Genomic DNA, 22,662 nt, shown 5'->3' with positions numbered 1-22,662 from the left:
ATACATATTAGAAAAAGTGTGGCGTCATACATTAATATTTAGATTGTTCAACCTTTTAGTCTTCCAGGAATATTTAGTAAAATCCTGCTAGATTATGACGCCAGCTAGTTTAGTTTCCATGAGGTGTAAATCTGACCGGCCTTGTACTTCAACAGGAGTCATTCTACACCCTCTCCTTTCCTCCTCAGTATACAGGGGGACTCACAACACATGAATTTCGATAGAAGGGTCTCGTTTATTTAGTGTACTGTCCCTTTTTGCCTGGTATAATATGTATGTGTACTCGCACTAGCTGGTTAAATTTTAGTCCGGTTCTTGAAATGAACCGGACTTAACCGTGACAAAGGATCAGATTCTAACGATGACCTGAAACTTTTTGAATATTATGGGTTTGGCAGTTTATTTTGGACTTAATCAAGTTTTTCAAATGTATATTCAATGATCCGGCAAAGCAAAAACAAGTAAGCTGCTGCAGGGTAATAAGAAAAACAAGTAAGCAGCTGCAGGGTAATAAGAAAAACAAGTAAGCAGCTGCAGGGTAATAAGAAAAAACAAGTAAGCAGCTGCAGGGTAATAAGAAAAAACAAGTAAGCAGCTGCAGGGTAATAAGAAAAACAAGTAAGCAGCTGCAGGGTAATAAGAAAAAACAAGTAAGCAGCTGCAGGGTAATAAGAAAAAACAAGTAAGCAGCTGCAGGGTAATAAGAAAAAACAAGTAAGCAGCTGCAGGGTAATAAGAAAAAAGCTGAACAAATTCCTTACAATCGTCTCTAAAGTCTTATCCTTTGTGGGTAACCCTGTATGCTCACTTGCTCTATTGGTTGAATTAGGGTTTCCAGCGGGCAGCGAACAAAACGTTTGGCGAAAAAAGCGAAAATTTTCTTTCGTATTTCGGAAAAAAATTTCGCGAAATATGCGTATGGCATTTTCAAAATTTTGTCTTTTTTGCTGAATTTTCGCAAAAATTTATCATTTTTTACAGATTTAGTGTTTTTCGCGAAATTTTCGCGAAATTTTCAAATTTCTTATTTCGCGAATATTTTGCATTTTTTCGCGAAACAGATGAAAGCCAAATTTTGTGAAACAGTTTTTCTGTTTCGCTGGAAACCCTAGTTTGAATGCACATTTTAGTGTTACCTGTTATGCCAAGAATATAGATTTTTACAAACAATTAACAAAAGCGACCAATGAGATATGTATATCTGTATATCTGTATATCTGTATATATCTGTATATCTGTATATCTGTATATATCTGTATATCTGTATATATCTGTATATCTGCATATCTGCATATCTGTATATCTGTATATATCTGTATATATCTGTATATCTGTATATCTGTATATCTCTATACAAGTCTTATGTTTATAATTTAATGTTCTTTTGAATCCTCATGACAGGAACAATAGCAAGAACTGACAAAAGTCAACCCAGACCGAAATATAATTTCAATAAATGTGGAACTAACATCTACTTTTTTTTTGCTCTACAGAGGTTTGGTCCATCACCATCACCGAATTTTAAATCTGTTTTTCTAATCCTGAATTGCAATTTGATGTCACAGGCCTAGTATTGCGAAGCATAATTCTGCAGATTTGAACGTTTGGAAATATTAAGGGATTTGAGTGTGTGGCAGCGACTCAATTCCTTTATCTATTTGTTAAACTATCATTCAAAAGTCAAGTTCGGTCTAAACATCGTTATCTAAACATCAACATGCCTACATATGTATCAGGTGTTCAAATGTTTCAATTTTGTCCATTCGCTAAACTACCAGGAGTTAGGGATAGACATCGTTTTTAAACTATTTTTTTTTGTATTTTAAAAGGGTTTTCAAGAATGTGAGAGGTTTATAGTTCTTCAAAATTGTATGCTCTTTAAATTTTCTTTAGCATAGCTTTTGTGCAAAATGTTTATATTCTCACAAAAAAAAATAAAGGCCAAATGTTTTGGTTTCATTACATTTTTTGTACAATTTAAATTTAAACAATCTTTTAGAGAAAAGTTCTTTAATCATGTTAAACATTTCAGATTCAACTGTTAAGCCATGATATATGAAATAAAAAGTATTGTTTAAAAATGAAGCAAAAAACAACTATATTCAATATAAAATAGATCAACAATAGTATTTCTTATTTCTAGAATCATAGAGAGTAAAATTCTCTCATTTTATCTTCGTACCATATTGCTGTAAAAACTATGTCTATCTTTACAAACAGATAGACAGGAAATTCTCAAAGGCCATGAAAACATAAGTTGTTGGAATGTATTTTCCTGCCTGGGTTTACAGGGTGTCCCACAAAACGGGGCATTTGAGAGAAGGCTTGATATTACTGTTGACGAATAAATGCCGCAAATAATTTCAAGGATTTAAGACGATTTTCAAGTCATGTCTCATCTGGCATGTTTCGAAAGACACTCTGTATAAGTGAAACGTCCCAACCTGCTCAGCTAGTTATTGTTACGGTCAGCTGTTTAAACATGGCCGCCCTCTACCTAGAAAATGAGAAAGGAAATATAGATTTTTCTAGGTAACAATTTTACATTTTCCTAAAATCAAATGTAAAAATGTTACACTTTAAACATTTAAAACTTTTAAAACTTGTGCTAAAAATATTTGTAAAAATGTAAAAAATATAAATCCTGCTGAGCAGGTGGTGAGTGGATTAAGCTCCCTGACTGCCAGGTGAGGTTAGCAGATTATGCCCCCTGGCGGCCAGGTAGAGGTATTGACCGGCCGCTATATCCAGCCTCACTTGTGCCCCAGCAAGTCCAGTGTAAGGTGTGTGGTGAGAGAGCTATCTCTAACATTATTACATTTTATTTTTATTTTGTTTATGACCATCAAAATTTTTGTGTTTATTTCAACGATTAGATATATATATTAAGCACTTATTTTCATATTTAAAGTCGAGCTATAAAGAATTTGTTTTTTCTCTTTAATTGTAAATTCGTCTTCAAAAAGAAAATATATAACATTCTTTTAATAGAATTTTAAATAACAGAATTTTTAAAATTTTTATTTGAATCTCTCAATTTTTGTGCCAAATTGTTTAATTTACCATAAAACCATAGGAGGGGGGGGGGGAATAAGCTAACCATCCATTCCCCCCATTGTTGGTGGTGATGCTTCTTCGAAAAGTAATCTACCGCTGCCTCCCCCCCCCCCTTTAGTCTGCCTGCCTTACTTATAAATTAAAGTTCTTCAGAATGTCCCTTCCCTTGGCCTTTTTGCATCTCCATTATAAAATTACAGTTGTGAAACATTTGAGGTTAGGTAAAGGACATAGGAATAATTTATTAGGACTAAAGCCTGGGAATATTCTAGAAATCGTAAACCTTGGTAGTCGTGTCAGGCCATTTGTGAAATTTTGGCTTGAACACTAAAGACGACTTTCACAAATTTAAAAATTCACCTCTATATATTTTCCTAGATTAAAAATTATACTTTTAAAAATCTCCGTGATTTCATTAAATTTTTGAAAAACATTATTTGAAAAAAAGTAAAGAAGATTTAGCCTGCTCCCTTTAAACCGGTTCTGATATCTGATTGGTCGCTGGTCGGCACCAGCTAACCAATCAGAAGCTCACACATTCATTAATTGACAATTGCATCAAGCGTTCTAAGGCCAAACCAAATCATATAACATGACTTTTTCGCTTGTCGTCGTATGGAAATTTTCTCTTATCTCTTTATTAGTGCGTTCTATGTAATTCTAATAGTTATTATAGTGCTAATTTCCTTGTGTTTACGTGTTGTGAAATAAGAAGGAATGTGATTATGTTTTCTAAAATGAAGAAAGAACCTAAAAGTTTGAATTTTAATCGAATGTGGTATTTCCATATAGGATTCAAATGCTTTGTCTTAAACCGTCGCAAGAACGCCTTCACAATAACTTTTTCTTTTTTGTTATTCGGGGAGAACGCCTTTTGAACACCCCCTTTCCTCTCCCGGCATTAATTTTTTAGTTAATTTAAAATGTTACAAACGGCCACAGATCACGCCCGGTCCGCTATTTTGTTCTAGTCTCGGTGCTCGGCCCCCTGCGTGTCCTCCGTAGCGCTATGCCTTGTAATTGTCGGTATCAAGCATTGAGACTTATGATTGAATTCGAATATAAAAGCAATGGGGGGAAATTGCGTTTTTCTAGGAAATTTAAATTTGTGAACATTCCTTTATTTGAGTACTAGCTTGGGAACCCAGATTTGTATGAAAATAACTACACCGCTTAACTTAAGATTAAATGAATCCAAGCTAAGAACATTCCTGTGGTTCTACAGAGATCCCCAATCAAATTTAAAGCCAACTCGATCAAATGGTTCCTCAGTTATGATCGGACCTACAAATAAACAGATTATTACAATATATTTATTATAGATAGATAGTATTTATATATTTCAGGTACAGGAGTTTCATTAAGAAAGTCCGCTGTTTTCTAGTTGGCTGGGAACTGAACAGTCCCCACTATGGAAGATGGTTATATGAAAACCTGGGAGGAGTGCACCGCACACTTCCAGGTATACAGTCACATCCAGGATACTCCGGAATAGGAAGACAATATTTTTTTAAAAATTGTTAATGGTGTTAAAAGTAAATAGTTTTTAGTTAAGAAATTAATTTATTGGGTCTGTGTGTGCTGCGCAAATACTGTATTTATTGGATTATTCAATATTACAAATTGAGTATCCTATTTCATAGTTTTATTATTTATGTAAATAATTTTTTTTTGAAGAATGTGTATGAACATTAATTGGCGAATTGTCCCATTTTTATCTGAATATTGTTTATTTTTCCCATCAAGTGATTAAAAACGCTAAGAATTAATTGTTGTTCTTAGAATAAGGGTTGGGGAGGGATGATTATCAACTAAAATTAAAATCCTATTTTTCTTATCACCTAAAAAGTCCTACCCCCCCCCCCCCCCCAAGTTTAAGTGTGAGGGGGACGCTTTAGTTTTTAAATATATTTTTCTTGTTTTAAGGTCGATGAGGAGAGAGGTCTCTCCCCATCCCAAGTTGAGGCAAACAAGAAGAAATACGGACTTAACGGTCAGATTTTAGAATATTATTATAATTATTATTTTTATAATACCATCATTTGTTTAATTCTGTAATTTACAATGCTCATCTTCTTTTTAAAATGTCTGAACTTGAATTCAACCAATTTTTTAAGCGCTAACATTTTCACGAATTGCGCCAGTTGACGTTTTTGTTTGAAACCTTCATTTTCAGATAAGAGTCTTCTTAGTAATTGAAAACTTCCAATAAGTTTCTGATGTCGAAATTAATAAAAAGTGAGAAATGTTTCAACTAGACAAGGATAGTTGAATTATTTTTTTAATAGATTAGAGCTGACAACTTCAGAATTTGATAAGTTTAATATCGATCGCTTATTCTGAACTGTGAACACTTAAAAATTCTTCTTAAAAATTCAATTGTCAGCTCTGTTCAACCTTTTCTCGCGATTTTTTCAATTCTGACCTCCGGTTACTTTTAATATTCAAGTTCTGAACTGAATTAAACAAAACATATTTTTTTGGTAATTTTTTAATAACACACATATTTAGAGCTCCCAGTAGAGGAGGGAAAGACACTTTGGGAGTTGATTCTTGAACAGTTTGATGATCTTCTTGTTAAAATTCTTCTACTCGCCGCTATCATTTCATTCGTAAGTAGTTTTTCTTGTTAATTTTCGATTTAAAAAGCATTCTAGATTATACAGGAAAAGTGGAAGCCTTAATTTCTCTGTCGCCATTGCATATTAATCTGAATTCAATTTAATCATTTTTTAAATCTACGAATTCATTAGAGGGGGGGGGGGGTTAATTAATATTCACGACCATAAAAGTAATGCCAACATGTTTGTAATGATATATACTCGATACTAGATGGGAGTGAATTTCCAAAAATTAAACACTTTGCTCAAGATCATCACAGCGACGAAGCTAACGAAAACGACATCCAATCAATAAGTGTCTTAAAGAAATAGTTCTTAGAAATGAATTTTAGATTGGATGACTATCCCCGTTATTCTGTGAGGAAATTTTAAAATTCACTCCCCCCTATTCACTCCCTACTAGATACGTCTTATCTAAAGTCGCAAAATTCCTATTTTTTAGTTATTTTTAGAAGTTTAATCGCAAAACTATTTAACATAGAACTAATAAAAAATATTTGATTATTTGAGAAGGGGTTGGTAGTTGTTAATAGCGGAACATGTGCTACATCTGAGCTGAACGGGGTTATATGGGGGGGGGGTGGTGAGGGGAAAATTTACATATTTATTATTTACATACAATTCTAACTTTATAGTATCTTTAATTGAATTCATGAAGTTTACAGCTGTTTACGATCGGACTTTGATATATTTTGTGTCCCAGCACTTTACAACCTTTTTATGCATATTCTTCGAATGACGTAGATAAAATATACTTTTCATGATACTTTTAATTTTTTGTTTTAGATTCTGGCATTTTTTGAAGATGACGATTCTATCACTGCTTTCGTCGAACCTTTCGTTATTCTACTTATCCTTATCGCTAACGCCATTGTCGGTGTTTGGCAGGTTAGTTGAATATTTCGTTTTAAAGGGACAGAAAACGAAAATTAAGTGACCCTCTTATTATAGAAAGGTATTTCCGATTAACAAGGATTACCCATCTCTGTAACAATACCTCAAAACTGTATCTTTCACTGAAACCACAGCCGCAAATTATAAATTTTGCTATTCTAGAAATGAAGGTTCACTTTTCGTTACTTTTCCTGTTACTTAATAGAAAACCATTAATGTTAAAGGGTTAACTCAAACTTTAAAATATAACATCATAAGTTTCAAATGATGGTTCTTACCTGTACAAATTGTAAGTATTAACTTTGCTCTAAAGAGCTTATCTGGATTTGTCTTGCCTTTGCAGTTTCCATTTAAATGATTAAATAAGATCTTGAACGTTTTTTTCCTGCGGTCAGCCTTTTAATGCAAGTTTAAGCTTTTGGGTTTAAGAATGAAAATGTTAATTCTTGTGGAAATTTTTTGGCTTGACGTCGTAGCAATGTTGCAGTTGTAATTCCTTGGGTTAGCAACTGTAAAATATTCAAGGATTTAACATTTCTCAAGGTCTAATGTCGTCACTAGAAGTGACCGTTTCTAAATATTGTTTAAAATATATTGTTTGAAAAATATTTGTTGGAAAATTATAATTTTTCTAGTTCCAAATTTGGAATATGTGAGATTACAAAGAGACATTTTAAAAAGTTGACGCAATTTATAGCTTTATTTTGTTGGGGGAGAACATTTTATTTTGAATATTTATTCTTATCCTGGCCATTGTATTTCTTCATAATGACCATTGTTCTTTGTGTGAGATAAACCTGAGTTAAAGGGGCTGTAAACTTAATATCAAGTAGGAGGGTGAATCACATTGATACCCTTTTTAAACCTTTGCTTGATGCAGAGTGAATAAGATAAGCATAATTTAAGCTATGATATGTTCCACATTATTTATCATACTTGTTTGAAAAGGAACTGATCTTAATGTTAAGCAATCGTTAGCAATCTTTAGCAATTTATTGATAAGACATTTTCTACATTTTATTTAAACTTGATATTAAGTCGCACAGACAATTGTTTGCAACTTTTAGTTAGTGTTTAATATAGAAATAGCAATGATAAAGGTTTCTTAAATAACTAATGATAATATTAAAGCGATATTATTTGTTTGTCCCCTATTTGCCTTTGATGTCTCGATGAAAGCACACATATTGATAACTTTGATTTCCTCCTAGCTCTCATACAATCGGAAATAATGTAATAAAATTAAGATAAGGGATTTTACTACAAGCTGTAAGTAAGAGGTATATGCAATGACGTAATTGAATATTAGAAGGTCAAAATGAGTTCTTGAGTGTTAATGTACACAGAATTGAAATGCTTGTTTTTAGTTGTAACTTTTGAAGGTTTTTCACGTTTACTAATCTTTGGGCAGTGCTTAGGATCACTTAAATTTTGATTGGCCAGTCATTTAAAAAAGGAGGTCGATCTAGTTCTAAGCACCTTTTCGAGAGGAAAAAATATTGAAACTTTTTTGATCTCAATGCGAAGAGGGTGTTTAAAAGTTTTTTTTAAAATCTGGATTTAAGCGTTGGTTAGGAGGCAAGGGGGGGGGGGGTTAAAGTCACTTATTCTAGCACGGAAAGCTTGTGTATAAGTTGAAAATGTGCCATAAGTTTTAAAGATTATGTGCCAGGTGATTAATGTCATGTCCGTTTCACGCATTTTTTCTCAGATCATAAATATTTTATCATGTCTAGCTCTTGATTGGACAGAATATTTCCTGGGTCCCCAGCCCAGGTGAACTGGGCAAACTTGAGTAAATCCCTGCTTCAGCAATCTAATCTATTTATTCAGCAGAGCTTGTCCTTGTATCCTTGTAGAACTACCTGCTATACACCTGCCTCTCATCATCTTTATATTTAGAACAGAAATGCTGAGTCCGCTATTGAGGCCCTCAAGGAGTACGAGCCCGAGATGGGCAAGGTCATCAGGTCCGACAAGGACGGTGTCCAGAAGATCAAGGCTGTTGAGATGGTTCCCGGAGACATTGTCGAGATCTCTGTCGGAGACAAGGTTCCCGCTGATTTCCGTTTAATCAAGATCTACTCCACCACCCTCAGAATTGACCAGTCCATTCTGACTGGAGAATCTGTATCTGTGATCAAGCACACCGAGCCCATCCCCGATCCCAGGGCCGTCAACCAGGACAAGAAGAACATTGTTTTCTCTGGAACCAATGTGGCTGCCGGCAAAGCTCGTGGTATTGTTATCGGTACCGGTCTTAACACCGCTATTGGTCGCATCAGGACTGAGATGGTTGAGACTGAAGAGATGAAGACTCCCCTGCAAGAGAAGCTTGACGAGTTTGGAGAACAGCTCTCCAAGGTTATCACACTTATCTGTATTGCTGTCTGGGCCATCAACATTGGACACTTCAATGATCCCGCCCATGGAGGATCCTGGATAAAGGGAGCCGTCTACTATTTCAAGATTGCCATTGCTCTTGCCGTCGCTGCCATTCCCGAGGGTCTGCCCGCTGTCATCACCACCTGTCTTGCTCTTGGTACCCGTCGTATGGCTGCCAAGAACGCTATTGTCCGTTCCCTACCCTCTGTTGAGACCCTTGGATGCACCTCTGTTATCTGCTCTGACAAGACCGGAACACTTACAACCAACATGATGTCCGTCTGCAAGATGTTCACCATCAAGGACGAGTCCAACTTTGAGGAGTTTGAAATTTCTGGATCCACATACGAACCCATTGGAGAAGTTTTCCAGGGAGGCAAGAGAATCAAGGGAAGCGACTTTGTTGCCCTAGAGGAAATCTCAACCATTTCTATCATGTGCAACGACTCCGCCATTGACTTCAACGAGTTCAAAAACCAGTTCGAGAAGGTCGGAGAAGCCACCGAGACCGCTCTCATCACCCTCGCCGAGAAGATAAACCCCTATTCCTGTTCCAAGAGCGGAGGCCGTCTTGAAGTCGCCAAGGTTGTCCGTAAGGACATGGAGTCCAAGTGGAGCAAGGACTTTACCCTGGAGTTCTCCAGAGACAGGAAATCTATGTCCAGCTACTGCACCCCCAAGAAGCCCACCAGACTCGGAAACGGACCCAAAATGTTCGTCAAGGGAGCACCCGAGGGAGTCCTTGATCGTTGTACCCATATCCGTATTGGAGCTGAGAAGAAACCTATGACCGACAAGATGAGGCAAAAGATCATGGACCGTGCTATTGAATACGGAACTGGACGCGACACTCTCCGTTGTCTGGCTCTTGCCACCAACGACAATCCTGTCAACCCTAGCACCATGGATCTCGTGAACGCCGGCAAGTTTGTCGAGTACGAGGTCGATCTCACCTTTGTCGGTGTTGTTGGTATGTTGGATCCCCCCAGGATTGAGGTTAAGCCCGCCATTGTTACCTGCCGCAAGGCTGGTATCCGTGTTATCATGATCACCGGAGACAATAAGAACACCGCTGAAGCTATCTGCAGACGTATTGGCATCTTCACAGAGGTAAACCTCATTTTTCATCTAAAATAAGTAGTTTATATATTTGTAATGCATTTTTTTTTACTTCATCCTTATTAATAAAAGGATGAGCGTACTGATGGTATGGCGTACTCTGGCCGCGAATTTGATGATCTGTCCCCACATGACCAGAAGATGGCTGTTGCTAACTCAAGGTATTGAAAACTCGCTATTGTTTAGTTCGCATGGGTGTATATTTTCTTGAAAAATCTTGAGTAATTTTTTTTGTATTTTTGTTTCTAATTGGGGATTATAAAGATTTTTAGGTTAAATTGATAAATAATTGGAATGAAAGTAATATGAAGGATAAAAACAACTTAACTTTTTGCCCACAATTTATCAAAATCAATCCCTACAACATTTTTCCGTGAAGAAACTCTGTAAAAAGTTCACTTGAAAAACGTTAATTTATTCCAGAATGTTCGCCCGTGTCGAACCCTTCCACAAGTCCAAGATCATTGAGTATCTGCAATCCATGGGAGAGATCTCTGCTATGACCGGTGACGGTGTCAATGACGCCCCTGCCCTCAAGAAGGCAGAAATTGGTATCGCTATGGGATCAGGTATTTAACAAATTAGAGATTTTTTCTTATTCGATTATTTGTTGTGTTAATTGTCATGAGTTGGGGGGGGGATGGACCGGAACTAAATGTGATTGCAGATATTTCAAGTATTTAGAAATTGTTCGAGGGAAGGATTAAGGAATGTTTAAGATAGAACTTTCCTTGTCAATCTTATTTTCTAACCCAATACCTTTAAATGATTAATTTTTTTATATATTCTTTCCTGGCCCCTAAATAAGTATTGGTTGTTTTCTATGCACACTTTTAAAGTAAAAGCATTAGCTGCACCCTTATTCTATTCCTTGTTACACGCCTTATTCTATTCCTTGTTACACGCTTTATTCTATTCCTTGTTACACGCACGCCTTATTCTATTCCTTGTTACACGCTTTATTCTATTCCTTGTTACACGCTTTATTCTATTCCTTGTTACACGCTTTATTCTATTCCTTGTTACACGCTTTATTTCTATTCCTTGTTACACGCCTTATTCTATTCCTTGTTACACGCTTTATTCTATTCCTTGTTACACCCATGATTCTATACCTAGCTTAACCCCTGATTCTATACCTAGCTTAACCCCTGATTCTATACCTAGCTTAACCCCTGATTCTATGCCTAGCTGTACCCCTAGTTCTGTTCCTAGCTACACTTCTAGTTATGTTACTAGCTACACCCCAAGTTATGTTACTAACTATACCCCTGATTCTATTCTTTGCTACAATCCTGATTCTGTTCCTAGCTACACCCCTGATTCTATTACTAGATACAACCCTTATTCAATAACTAGATACAACCCTAATTATTCCTAGCAACACCCCTAATTCTATTACTGATTATATTCCTAGCTACACCCCTGATAATATTCCTAGCCACACCCCTGATTATATAAATATCTAAACCCCTGATTCTATTACTAGCTACACCCCTGATTATAATCCCAGCAACACTCCTAACTCTTCTCTTAGCTACATCCCTATTTCTTCTCCTACCTACACCCCTAATCCTAATTATATTCCGAGCGACACCCCTAATTCTTCTCCTAGTTATACCCCTGATTTTCTCCTAGCTACACCCTTGATTCTTCTCCTAGCTACACCCCTGATTCTTCTCCTGGCTTCATCCGTGTTCTATTTCTATCCCTGATCTTACTTCTAGGCCGGTCTCAAGTTAGAATTCTTGAAATGCATGTCAGACTTAGGTCAACTCAATACAAGAGTTCCTTAATTATGCATTTCCCCACACATAAATATTCCCTTCCCATAAATAATCCCAATTTCCTCCTATCTATTAATACCCTTTCCTATTTTGAAATTATCCCCCCTCTCCTCCTGTTTCTCCTGAATCCCCTGAGTTATTAAACTCGATAAATGTATGTTTACCTGTGTTTATTGCAAAACATGTTTTCATAGCTTGACAAACTAAACAAAAATTCGTGAAAGGGAGAATCCCCCCCACTTCTCCCTTTCCCATTTTGGATGAAAATTACAAAGTGGGGGGGGGGGGGTGGGGGCATAAACCTCCTCATCTTAACATAATTAATAACATAATATTTTATCCTAATTTTGATTGATACGTTGATTGATTAAATGATTGACTTGATGATTGGTTTATTGATTGTTTTATATTAATTGATGATTGCAAAGGAACTGCTGTTGCTAAGTCCGCCTCTGAGATGGTTCTTGCTGACGATAACTTCACTTCTATTGTTGGTAAAAACGAATATTTCAATTATGATAAATAGATTTAAAATGTCGTCTTTTTTAAATCTAAAAATGTCCATTTCTGCTGTATCTAGTTTTTGTATAATTTAGCCGCTGTTGAGGAGGGCCGAGCCATCTACAACAACATGAAGCAGTTCATCAGGTACTTAATGGAGTCCATGTAACATCTTGTGATGGGGGGGGGGGGCTGCTATGAAGTTGAAAGGTCAAATGAAGGAGGCTAGGGTATATTTTTCTTGGCTTGTCGAATTTTCTCGATTTCGTAATTTTTGCTCTTTTTTACTTAATTAATGATCTGACCTTTATCCTACTATTGTGTAGATATCTGATTTCCTCCAACATTGGAGAGGTCGTCTCCATCTTCCTCACCGCTGCTCTTGGTCTCCCTGAAGCTCTTATCCCCGTCCAGCTCCTATGGGTCAACCTGGTCACTGACGGTAAGAACTTTTCCGCGTTCAAGAAATCTCCGAGTTTCTCATGATAAAATCCGCCAAGCGATTTGTCGATTTTTAACTTGCAGGTGAAATCTGTAGTTTTTCTTAAGAACAAAATATTCATTCTCGAAAACAATAAATCTAAAGATTTACCCATTGACTATTCAATATCTTATGGAAGCTAAAAATCTATCTTAGAATTATGACTTACTGAAAAATCCATACCCCTGTGTGTCGGCTAATTTATGTTATTTATTTATTTATTTATTTTTAATCCAGCTACTTCTACTAATTTCTCTTATTAATTTATTTTTGTTTTCATCTTTATTTTTCCATCTAGGTCTGCCCGCTACTGCTCTGTCCTTCAACCCCCCAGATCTTGATATTATGGACAAACCTCCCCGCTCTGCCAACGAGACCCTCATCACCCCCTGGTTGTTCTTCAGGTAGTGCCCCGCCCTACTAAAATTATGTATTTCCTTATTTTTTGGTCTATGGTAATCTTTTTACGAGTTCTTGAAATACACAAGTCTTCTGGTTAGAAAACAAATTAATCAGTGAAAATGCAACAATCTTGTCTTACCATTTTGTTCATAAACACAGTGTTTCTTGCTGGATATTCAAGATTAACTAACATTAATTGATTGAATGATGTTAAGATACGTGGTTATTGGTTCCTAAGAAACTGCTTCTTCTTTTGGAGCAAATTGCTTCAAAATCATACCATGAATTTGTTGATTTTATTAATTAATTGATACATTCATTGATTTATTGATTGAATAATTAATTGCTCCCTTCATTGATTCATTGATGTATGTTTAGATACATGGCTATTGGTACCTATGTTGGTGCTGCTACTGTAGGAGGAGCTGCCTACTGGTTTATGTATGATCCTACCGGACCCCAGATGTCCTTCTACCAACTCTCTCATCACATGCAGTGCTACGGATCACCTGAGGACTTCAAGGGGATCTCTTGCGAGATCTTCCAGGTATTCTCTCCTCTATTCCTTCTATTCCTTCTATTCTTGCTTTATCCTTTCTATTCTTTCTATTCTTTCTATTTTTTCTATTCTTTCTAATCCTTCTATTCTTTCTATCCTTTCTATCCTTTCTATTCTTTCTATTCTTTCTATTCTTTCTATTCTTTCTATTCTTTCTATTCTTTCTATCCTTTCTATTCTTTCTATTCTTTCTATTCTTTCTATTCTTTCTATCCTTTCTATTCTTTCTATCGTTTCTATATTTTCTATCCTTTCTATTTTTTTCTATTTTTTTCTATTCTTTCTATTCTTTCTATCGTTTCTATATTTTCTATCCTTTCTATTTTTTTCTTTTTTTTTCTTTTCTTTCTATTTATTCTATTTATTCTATTTATTCTATTTATTCCATTTATTCCATTTATTCCATTTATTCCATTTATTCCATTTATTCCATTTATTCCATTTATTCCATTTATTCCATTTATTCCATTTATTCCATTTATTCCATTTATTCCATTTATTCCATTTATTCCATTTATTCCATTTATTCCATTTATTCCATTTATTCCATTTATTCCATTTATTCCATTTATTCCATTTATTCCATTTATTCCATTTATTCCATTTATTCCATTTATTCCATTTATTCCATTTATTCCATTTATTCCATTTATTCCATTTATTCCATTTATTCCATTTATTCCATTTATTCCATTTATTCCATTTATTCCATTTATTCCATTTATTCCATTTATTCCATTTATTCCATTTATTCCATTTATTCCATTTATTCCATTTATTCCATTTATTCCATTTATTCCATTTATTCCATTTATTCCATTTATTCCATTTATTCCATTTATTCCATTTATTCCATTTATTCCATTTATTCCATTTATTCCATTTATTCCATTTATTCCATTTATTCCATTTATTCCATTTATTCCGTTCATTCCGTTCATTCCGTTCATTCCGTTCATTCCGTTCATTCCGTTCATTCCGTTCATTCCGTTCATTCCTTTCATTCCGTTCATTCCGTTTATTCCATTTATTCCATTCATTCCATTCATTCCTTTCTATCTTTACTATATTTTATATCCTTTCTTGCTATATGTCCTTTTTACACTTAGAAACTTTTCAGTGCTTATTATTATTAGTTATATATTAATACAAACTGTTATTTCTCAGGCCCCTGAAGCTATGACCATGGCCCTGTCCATCCTTGTCACCATTGAGATGGCTAACGCTCTCAACTCCTGCTCAGAAAACCAGTCTCTTGTTGTCATGCCTCCATGGGTAAGTAAAAGTGGGATTCTTAAAGATGAAGAATATATAGATATAGATTGTAATTACATTGAGTCAAATAAACCTTAAACACGGCGATGGTGCAGTGTACACGAACTCATTTCACTCTTATTTAGTTATACGCTACAAATAAATTTTTTTTTTTAAATTTATTTGCTTAAATATTGTCTTCTACATTTTTTAAACATAAAATTGTTTAACAACAATAATAAAAATAGAAATGATCAAAATAATTGATAATATAGATTTAATTTTTTGTTATATTTGTAGTGCAACATCTGGCTTATTCTTGCCATGGCTCTCTCCTTCTCTCTTCATTTCCTCATCCTCTATGTAGATTTCCTCAATGTAAGTATTTCCTAGAAAACTGGAGGATCAAATTTTAGGGAAATTATTTTTATTTAAATCAGTCAGAACTTTATTGTGGAAACTTTTAATTTTAGTCCTTAATCCACTCTTTTTCTCTCTTTGGATATCCGTACATTGTTCTCTCCAATGAGAGTGCAGGAATATAGTTCGGAAATTGTATTAACCATTGACAGCCTTGAAAATAAATTATATCCAATGAGAGACCTCCGCAATTTGTCGGCCATTTTGTAAATTAATCGATAAAGAAAAATATGTAAATATACGTTTGACATTCTTTTTTATTTAATTTTAACTTACGTATTTATAAATAAATGTGTGAGAAATTCAGTGAAGGCCCTTCTAGTCAAGAAAACGAACAAATCTGACATTCCTAGAATCAAATTAGTTGATCTAAATAATTAATCTCGAGATTATGTTAGCAAAAAGAGAGGATTAAGCATTAATCCGGATATCCACCATTCTAAAGTTCCCAACTCAAAATTCATTTATTTTCCTGAATTAAAAGTGGAAAAAAAACCAATTTCTCTTAATTCATAAATTAGCTCATTTTGGAAAGTAAGTATATTCCCAATAGTCTTTTATATTTACTTGAACTTAAAAACCCTAAAGATAATTGGATTAGTCAAACGTTGTTGGCACTTAAGGCTGATTTTTCAATTTTTTTTCTAGGTTGTGTTCAACATCACCCCCCTGTCCATTGAGCAATGGATCACCGTGATGAAGTTCTCCCTCCCTGTCATACTACTCGACGAGCTTCTCAAATGCGTCGCCAGGAACTACGCCGATGGTAAGAACCACCTGACGAGTAGGTGGGCCGAGTTTCTCGCAATTTTTGTCGCATTTGCGGCATACGGTTATGCTTGGTACATTTCCGAGATAGATATTATTCGCGGCATTGCGGAGAGCAAGCAGCAATCATAGTTTAATCGCGTTGAGAGATTAAATCGTTTACGAGCTATTTTCCCTCTCAATCGCTTAGGACGTTCTTTAAGCAGACACATTTTGTGCAACTTATGGTGCAGTGTAAACTCAAAATAAACCCCGCGCGGAAACTGATTTATTTATTAACAATTACTGTTAAGATTCCGTGATCTCTATTTAGTATTGAAATCTGTGAAAATTTTGAATATTAAAATTCTAAGAGGAATACTGCGCATGCACTTCAGAAAGCACAAATTTTCCCGTGCTCGTCATGTTTTAAGAAGACGACATTTTTTGTGTTCAATAACAACACGTAACTGAAGCAGAAACCAATCTTTTTTTGCTTAATGTTTCAAAAATCTGATTTTTTCGCAAATGTTTAAAAGTTTGGTTCTGTTTCAAGATTGTTTAGCTAGTTAACTAACATCCCTGAAACTAGTTTTTCTAAATTTTTTAGTGAATTGTAACTCATGCATTTCTTATATTTGTGATAACTACAATTTCTCTCTCCCACATACGCAATTAAAATTATCTATTTGTATTGAGAAATATTCCTGCTTTTTTATGAGATTAATTGATAATGAAATTTTGGGTTGGTTAGGTTATCTTATGTAATATCTAAAAAAAATGTGTCAAAAAAAGTCTAATGATGAGGCCATTGTAAGTTAATATGAATACAATAGTTAAATGTTTATTCACACTGCGCACAGGCGTCAACTACTGTTGCGATCAGAAATGTTTTCTATCTTTTTGCATCAGCGAAATCTTTATGTACTAGTTATCAATATTATGGTTTTGTATTTAATAAAATTTAAACTAAATGTGTGTTTTTACTAACCAATGATGTTTGTACCCTGTTTATCCAACCCCTACTCAGACTAGGGACTCGTTTGTGATTGATCAAGGACTAATGGGACTGTGGACGTAATTTTTTTACTGATCCTACTTTTTAAAAGTCATATTTTTGCTGGGCTAAAACTTTTTTAACCTTCAGCCGCTGATTTTTATAAAATTGACTTTGGAAAAGAAATAATTATCAGATGTAATCTTCAGGTTATATTAGGTCAGTTTTAATTAGGGGTATTATCTTGACTTTACGTACACAGTTCCTTTAAAGGGAATTCTTAAATGTATGTCAAGTGGCCCTCCATGCAAAGATGGCAATGCCGGATTCACAATGCTACCCTTAAAAGCTTTGTCTGATCAAATACAACTTAGAATGCATGTTAATAGTTCAGTAATTCGGGGTTTTTCATAAAAATGACTTCAACTTCAGGGAAACGATAAAGAATTACCAAAATTAAAAAACGATGATTTTTGTCCACATAATGGATAGGAAAGATTACAAGGGTATTGTTATCACTCGGGCATTGCCTTCTTTGTATAGAGGGTGACTTGAAATTACGCTTACAGTCCCTAAATCTAGGATTAACATTATTCTAAACACCTGCTAGTAAATATATAATATATTATGCATCCTTGATTTTAGTTGAGAATATTGGTATGACCAAGAAGAAGACCCTCTAATTATTCAATATTAACTAACCCCCCCCCCCCTCTCTTCAACCACCCCTAGACATCCTCTCAACTGTAACCCTCAACCTTATCAGGAACATATTGGCTTGGATTACTGCATGGTAAGATAAATGACGATTGTGCCGAAAACTCGGATTTTTGAGTATCGTCTCGATTTAAAAAAAAAAATACATAGATTACTGAAAATAACAGATAGGGTAGTAGATGTTGTCTTTTCAAGATTTGGATGAAACTCGTCCACAATAATCATGAGGCAGAAGCCCAGTTGAGTTTTGCTCAGTCGGCGTAGAAATACAAGACAGAGAGAGTCTGTTCTTAGTCGACTGCGCGGAACTCCTCTGCCTCAGGGTTATTGTGAACGTGTGTCATCCAAATTTTGAAAAGCGACATCTAGTGTCCTATCTGTTATGAAAAAATAGATTATGGAGGTTTGTGGAAATCCCCAGGTGCAATATAGAATATTTCAAGCGAAAATTTACGCGGATAAAACAGGGAAATTGGATTTAAAGAACAAGAATGGTGTGTTGAGCAATTTTAAGGACTTATTTTGGCAAATGGTGTGCACGATATTTTTATTCAGAGTTACCCACACATGAACGCACTGAAACTCGATAAATTTTACGATTTTATTAAATTAAATTTTTCTCTATTGAATAAAGTAGTTTAATGTCCTTAAAACTTTTAAGCATAGATTATTACCAATCCAGATAGAATATTAGATGTCGTCTTTTCAAGATTTATGAGTTAATTGTTCACAACAACCCTGAGGCAGAAGCTCAAAGGAGTTCCGCGCAGACAGCGTTGAAATATAAGACAGAGAGAGAGAGAGCATGCGCATAGCTCCTTTGGGTCTCAGCCTCAGGGTTATTGTGAACGAAAACACCTACATCTTGAAAAGACGACATTTAGTGTTTTATCTGTATTGTTATTAATCTATGCTCTTAAGCATGAAGTTTGAGTATGCACATTGCACACAAGATACATTTTATTTTATCATTATTTTAATCAGTATTGTCGATTTTTTATTGCACTATAGTCTAGAAATTCTTATTTTTTTGTACATATGTTAGCTTTATTTATTTCTCTTTACATGAACAAGGATTTTTCGTGACGAGTATAGGGTGTCCCAATAAACATGGGAATTCAGTGACGAATGCAATATCGTCTTTTCAAATAATTCTTTGATTTAGTACGTGATACCTACTGAGAAAGCTGTAATCTGTAATAGTTTCGTCTGCTATGTTCACATTTTGTTTGTTTATGTTTTGACTGCATACGGTTTTACTTAGTAAAACAAGAAAATTGCAGTATACAAACAGAGTAAACTTGTCCGTCTTCACTGTTCAACTTGTAAAGACAATATAGACACATCTTTACAGCCATTCGCCGTTTTCATAAAATAAACTCTAGCAGACGTAATAATATTATGTTTTTGAAATCAGGTATTGCTAATTCAAAACAAAGACGATATTGAATTCGTCACTGAAATATCATGTTTATTGGGACACCCTGTACGTAAAAAATGTTAAGTTAAAGTTGTAACATTCAGTGGAAACCAGAAAACTCTGAAATAGGAAGACAACTTATAAGACTTAAGTTAATTATGAACAGTCCAATAATCAATGTACACGGCAATCGTGCAGTGTAAACAGACGCATTTCACTTAATTAGTGACTTAGTAAGTATCTATTTGCTTTGTAACACCATCATATACACTTAAGTATTAAAGTCGTCTTCCTATTAAAAATGTTTGAACGGCGCATTTAAAGTTGTCTTTCCACATTTGTTTTTGTTTTAATATATTAGCCATGATAAGGTGATTTTATCATAGTAGCGATAAAGGTGAAATTTATTTATTTTGGTTCTCGACGCAGTGGATATTTTGTTTCGAATCGTCGAACATTCGTTTATCAATCTTTCCGCGACAAAAATCTGAGAAATTTAAAAACTCTACATTAGGGAAGTTTTTTTTTTTTAACAGATCTTATCATCTTTGTCATAATTTTACAGAATATTTTTATAAAATTTCAATCTCGATTTTTGTGTAGCTTTCGAAAGAAATGAAAAATGTACATCCATATGTTGTGTGAACTGGTAAGCTACAATTGTGTATGAACAATTTTTAATAAAACCTTATTTCAGCGATTGAAGGGCCCAGAAAGAAAAACGTCTAAATTTCTTCTGATTAAAGTAATTAGAAATGAATTTATCAATATCATAGCAATGAAAAAATAAGACAATTCATTGAGTGATATTTTCTGTGTAGAGAGTTATACCCCTGTAGAGATATTTGGGTCGAACCAACGAATAAAATGTTTTCGTCTTTGAAAGATTTCAAATAGTCTAGACGTGGAATACAAGACTTCGTAGCAGAAAAAGGGATTGTTTTTATTTCGTTTTCAGACATTATAAGGGACTGTTAACATAATTTCAAGCAACCTTCCATTTAAATGTAAAGTGGAATATACTATGTACGATTATACTACGGTAACTTGAAATGCCTAGTATCTGATCAAGAGTAAATTAAATATCCATGTTGATAAATTTGAAAACTGATTATTTTTTATTTTAATTTCTTAACAAAAGTGACTCCAGGAAAGTATAAAGTAATTATCGGAATTAAAAACTTTTCAAGGCATTGAAAGCGACAATATCTTCCATAATATTGATCAGATCAAGGTTTTAAAGGAACCGTTGTGAATGAGACATGTTCTTTTTTAAATGGAGGGTCACTTAAAATTAAGTCCTTAAATTAAATTGAAAACCATCATTCACTTAAATTTTAGGTTAAATCGAAAAAAACGATTATACTTTATATCTGATTAATGTCACTATTAGAGTAAAACTTATCCATAGCTAAACAAGCGCAAACCTTTATACCATTTTCATTTGATTTAGTTCCTTAAATTTTTGCTGATGATTTAATGTTTAAAATCAAATGAAAAATATGCCCGATTCTTCAAATTTCATTATAACCCTTTTCTAGAATTGTAATAAGATTCAAAATGCGAGAACTTTGCAACATTTTTTTTTCATTTTTTTTGTGTGTATATATGAAAATTGTGGGGAATTACTTTTTATAACAATATGAATGACTTTTGAAAAAATGAAGATTTAAAAAAAATGTTCACTACGGTTGAATCTTTCCAATGAAATTATAAAAAAATTCCTTGTAAAATTTATAAATCATATATTTCTTCAGGAAGGGTTATTTTGGTTTATACAAATTTTTAAAAAAGCTCTCTCCCAAATGACAGAGAAAGTTTACACGTTTGAGGTTTCCCTTTTGTAATATTAGTTTAATCAAGATGGACAAATTGTGAAAGAAAATTTTTATTTTGTAACAAAATTATTTTAGTTTCTGGAGACACTGTCACAAAAAGAGAAAGACGCAAGAAATAAAAAAGTATTATTTTCTATAAGCATCCAAAGCTTTGTTTTTTCATAACTTTAGCATGAATGAAAAACAAATTATTCATTGTTATTTTCTTGGAAATAGTTGAGGTCGAATTTGAAATTTGTTCACAAAATGATAAATAGATATGCTTTTTATACTTTCTTTCACGTGTTTGTTTTATTTTATTTTTTATAGTTTTTTATTTAGTGTTTCTGTTTGTTTTTGTTTTCAACAACGTTGAAATATGGAACGGCAAAAGTATAGTTGTTTTTTAAACATTAATAATTATATAAAAAGTTTAAAGAATATAATACAGACTATTAGACATAATGATTTAATGAAATCAATTTTTTTTGGCCAAAAAAAGTCGATCGAAATATGTGTTTTACTTTTAATAATGATTTTGTTTTCAATATTTTTATTTACACTGATAGGTTCAGATGACTAGCTATCTTTAATTATCGTTTATACCAACATTATTTTTGGTTTTGTGGATATTATACAATTTCTATTGTACAAGGAAACCCATAATACTAGAAAAAGGAATGCATATTAGATTCAAATATTGATGTTAGATAGTGAAACCAATAATTGTGCACCCCAAAGATTTCTAAATTTTATTATGTTTTTTTTCATAGAACTGAGGTTCTCTGCACACTGCATAAATGATTTTCTATTTTTATGATTTCTGACAAAATATTGAATTGTTCTTGTTTTCAGGAGCTGCTGGCATGAAGTAAACAACTTACAACATGTACTGCAACCGTACTGCCCTTGTACCGGTCAAAAATGTAAACTCTTGACCTAGTATTCAAACCTTAAAAATCCAAACCCCTTGTTTACCAAAAACCCCGTAGAATTGTACCAAAAAATCCCCCAGTCAACTTTTTTAAAACATCGCAAAAGTTTTAAAGAAAATTCCAAGTTTTCCCTTCTTAAATCTGGCTGTTATCTTTTTCTTCTCTTTATCTTTTATTGAATCAATTAATATGTTAAAAATTAATTATATATTGTTATGTTTTAAGTTTTTGCAACTATTCGAATGTCTTCCAAAGAATGAACGAGATGGATGTCATTGTTTCTTAAAAAATGTATTTAAGTTCCGAATTTTTAAAATGACCCTCCATCGGTCAATGCAATCCAATTAGAAAAAGACATATTTCCTAAATAAACCAGTCCTTGCTCAGTACTTTTTGGCTCAATTCTTTTCTTAATCAGCCATACTGGCGCGATTAAAGACAGAGTGAGGTAAAAACCTGAAGCAACGGGTTTTAAAAAGTTCTGACAGATTTAGAATATATTATCTTGTCTTGTCAATTCAAGTAGAATAAATTATAGCTTAAACCTGA

The 22,662-nt window shown here is 33.9% G+C and overlaps 1 protein-coding gene across 4 annotated transcripts; it reads left to right on the top strand.

Annotated features, from left to right (window-relative positions):
- Positions 1-2,692: 2,692 nt before the first annotated feature.
- Positions 2,693-22,662, top strand: LOC111702099 (calcium-transporting ATPase sarcoplasmic/endoplasmic reticulum type). 4 transcript variants are annotated; one of them, XM_023473670.1, is made up of 19 exons: positions 2,694-2,783; positions 4,404-4,519; positions 4,984-5,050; positions 5,569-5,669; positions 6,465-6,566; positions 8,475-10,067; positions 10,149-10,237; positions 10,500-10,645; positions 12,292-12,357; positions 12,460-12,511; positions 12,691-12,806; positions 13,144-13,249; positions 13,626-13,794; positions 14,974-15,081; positions 15,361-15,438; positions 16,129-16,246; positions 17,870-18,017; positions 20,059-20,106; positions 22,034-22,662. In XM_023473670.1, exons 2-17 carry the CDS (start codon positions 4,469-4,471, stop codon positions 17,905-17,907), a joined length of 3,000 nt encoding a protein of 999 aa, XP_023329438.1. In that variant the 5' UTR covers positions 2,694-2,783; positions 4,404-4,468; the 3' UTR covers positions 17,908-18,017; positions 20,059-20,106; positions 22,034-22,662. The 4 variants fall into 4 exon arrangements, with proteins under 4 accessions (XP_023329437.1, XP_023329436.1, XP_023329438.1 ...); XM_023473669.1 differs by lacking the exons at positions 17,870-18,017; positions 20,059-20,106 and adding an exon at positions 21,275-21,322 and having other exon boundaries at positions 2,693-2,783; XM_023473671.1 differs by lacking the exon at positions 17,870-18,017.

Source organism: Eurytemora carolleeae, unplaced genomic scaffold (assembly GCF_000591075.1).
Source record: "Eurytemora carolleeae unplaced genomic scaffold, Eaff_2.0 scaffold53, whole genome shotgun sequence".
Lineage (NCBI taxonomy): Eukaryota > Metazoa > Arthropoda > Copepoda > Calanoida > Temoridae > Eurytemora > Eurytemora carolleeae.
Note: the sequence above shows the minus strand (reverse complement) of the source record. Positions and strands in the feature narration are given on the sequence as shown.

What these genes read in the sequence shown, in the direction of transcription:
- LOC111702099 (XM_023473668.1), top strand. Translation starts at nt 4,469, where the DNA reads ATGGAAGATGGTTATATGAAAACCTGGGAGGAGTGCACCGCACACTTC. An exon ending in ACCCCCTGGTTGTTCTTCAG is followed by an intron (nt 13,250 to 13,625) that starts GTAGTGCCCCGC and finishes ATGTATGTTTAG; the next exon opens with ATACATGGCTATTGGTACCT. An exon ending in TCTCTTGCGAGATCTTCCAG is followed by an intron (nt 13,795 to 14,973) that starts GTATTCTCTCCT and finishes GTTATTTCTCAG; the next exon opens with GCCCCTGAAGCTATGACCAT.